This window comes from Austrofundulus limnaeus, unplaced genomic scaffold (assembly GCF_001266775.1).
Source record: "Austrofundulus limnaeus strain Quisiro unplaced genomic scaffold, Austrofundulus_limnaeus-1.0 Scaffold280, whole genome shotgun sequence".
In the NCBI taxonomy this organism is placed as follows: Eukaryota; Metazoa; Chordata; class Actinopteri; order Cyprinodontiformes; family Rivulidae; genus Austrofundulus; species Austrofundulus limnaeus.
This window is the reverse complement of record NW_013952682.1, coordinates 665,615-668,296: the sequence shown is the minus strand read 5'-3', so window position 1 is coordinate 668,296 and position 2,682 is coordinate 665,615. Positions and strand designations below refer to the sequence as shown.

Here is a 2,682-nt window from a genome sequence, read left to right as displayed (position 1 = left end):
TGGCTAACAATCGTAAACCATGGCTAACAATCGTAAACCGTGGCTAACGGTGGTAAACCCTGGCTAACAATCGTAAACCGTGGCTAACGGTGGTAAACCCTGGCTAACGGTGGTAAACCCTGGCTAACGGTGGTAAACCCTGGCTAACGATGGTAAACTGTGGCTAACGATGGTAAACCGTGGCTAACAGGTGATAAAAGCTTCAGTCTTTAGTGAGGGTGAACAGCTGGTTGTCATCATTTCCATCGTTAAATTGAGATCTGCGTCCTCTCTGGTGATTTTTTATTGGATTTTTCTAAAGCCTCAGCAATGATTTAAGTCCTGATAAGTTCTTGAACGCTAGCTTGTTATTGTTAGCATTTTAGCAGACGGACTTTGTGATGCGTTCAGGAGGTAACGGACATTACATGTTCTCAAATTGGGAGTAGTTGTTCCGTGTTTATAATTATAAAGTTTGTGTGTAACTTACAGGGTTAATTGGTAAAATATTATTAATAATCATTAAAATGACTGGTTGTTTTTCAGCACGGAGTATTCTAATTATTGTTCTAGTGAGAAAGTTGTTTTTTCCAACGCGACTTGAATGTTTCGCGGGTCATGCCGGACAGGAAGTGTCTCGACCAAAAAGGATAAAAATAAACAGGCATTCTCATCGCCGCGCTGGAAGCRTGAACWTATATCATCGGTTCTGTTTGTTAYGATATCGGACCGATAGTTATCGAGCACCCCTAAAGTTATCAGCTGTTCGATGAGTGTTTGTTGAGACAAAGGTGCCTCAAACAGGTAAAAGACACCTGTACACAGTTAAATCMCTCCTGTACCTGTCCAGAGCTCCTTGCAAGTGCTCATGGGAAACGTCGAAGTAGTAGTTGGTGTGCTCGCCGCTCGTGAAGGCGTTGGAGCTTCCTGCATGCTCGCTGAGGAACTGGCTGTACTCGTTTTCTTTGGGGTACTTCTCTGTTCCCAAGAACAACATGTGCTCACAGAAGTGCGCCAGGCCCGAGATGTTCTCTGGGTCCGACAGCGAACCTGAGGACGGAGGACAAACAGACGCACGAAGGTCTGAATTCACAACAAATTCAATCAAAATATGGACAGGAAATCAAAGACAAAACCAGAATTGTGACCCTGTTGCAGCTTCTTAAAACAGGATTTAATTAAATGCAGATGTTCAACCTATATTTGGTGCAGCCTCCTGAGTATTGTGGACTCTGTTCCAGTCTGTAGGCATGTCACGGTAAAGTTTACTGGACGATARATTGTCTCAGAAATTATTGCGATAAAAGATAACATTGTTGGAAACCAGTTTAAAGTGCCTGTGACATGCATATCCATGGAATACCAGAAGTCAAAGAAAAGGTATTTAAGAAATATTGCATAATACACATGATTTTACCTGTTATGTCACATAATTGGCATATTTTCTTTTGAACTTGGCTCAGCTAAAGCGAAACAGGAAGTGACATCAAAGGGGAACTCCCTGGTTTTTGTTTTTATAAACAACATTGAACTATATGACTCTCTCATACCTCTATATGATAGTGATTAAAATAATTTAAAGAATCAACTTATTTTTCTCTACAGTCTTAGCCATTTTAGCAATGTTCTATTCACATTCAGAAATTCCCCTTTGACATCACTTCCTGTTACTTCACATGTAAATATCTCAACAGCTGTTCATCTCAGCGGCATGAAATCTTTTTTACAATATGTTATCAGTGTTATCTTTCCCAAAATACATTTATATTTATTACAAAAAAAATGATGTCACGGGCACTTTAAACTAATATAATGATATTACAACCCCTGTTTATGAATGTTTACATTAAAACTTACAAGGAGCAAAAAGAAAAAACATCTGTCAGCAGGGAAACCAACCTATGTGGACGTCCAGGGCAGCCGAGGACTTGTCTGTGGTGGGGTCACTGATGAGCATGGCCTTCAGGCCGTTGGTGAACTCCAGGCCTCTGTACTCCCGCTTGTCCTCTGGGGAGCGGATGATGTCGCCGACCACCCTCCTCACAGCTGGATCGGTCATTGTGACAGGTGAGGACGCCACCAGCCTGGAGGGAAACATTCACATTTTACAACATCWAACTGTTTGTGACGCGTCACGTCACAGCTGGGAAACATCTGGAAACGATCATTTGAAACATCAGAAAAGCCTGGTGTTTTAGCAGGAGTGTCACTTTTCATCTCCACTGTACCTGTGACCTGTTGGACCTGTTTGTACACATGACTTGTTTTTAATACCTGAACTGTACAGAACCTGACTGGGCAGACAAAGGATTAGCAGAACGTGGTATTAACTATTATTGTGCCATAAAAGATGCAACTGTTAAAGATTAGGATAATCTGTGAAGAACAGGGGTGTCACTAGGTTTAAAGGACAAGTGGGGCTTAGCCCCCAGGAGACACACAGCATTTTTGTATATTATATAATTGTATTGTGTGTGTGTGTGTGATTTTAATATATATACTGTATGTGTGTGTGTGTGTATATATATATATACACACTAGGCCTGTCGCGATAGTCAATTAATCTATTAATCGCACGATAACTTTTTTTGAGGTCGGTAAAAAAAAAGGGGCCGATAAGTTTCATTTTCCAGCTTGTTTCCAACTTACACATTACGCTTTTATAATTATTAGTTGTAAAACGGTCACCAGGCAATATTATCG

At 40.8% G+C, this 2,682-nt stretch overlaps 1 protein-coding gene across 1 annotated transcript in view; it reads right to left on the bottom strand.

Annotated features, from left to right (window-relative positions):
- ide (insulin-degrading enzyme) overlaps nucleotides 1–2,682 on the bottom strand; it is a gene marked incomplete in the record, with an annotated part of 35,243 nt that overhangs the window by 31,042 nt on the left and 1,519 nt on the right. Inside the window, 2 exon segments of the mRNA XM_014021165.1 lie at nucleotides 822–1,029; nucleotides 1,879–2,063. Coding sequence (XP_013876619.1) covers nucleotides 822–1,029; nucleotides 1,879–2,063 — 393 coding nt within the window.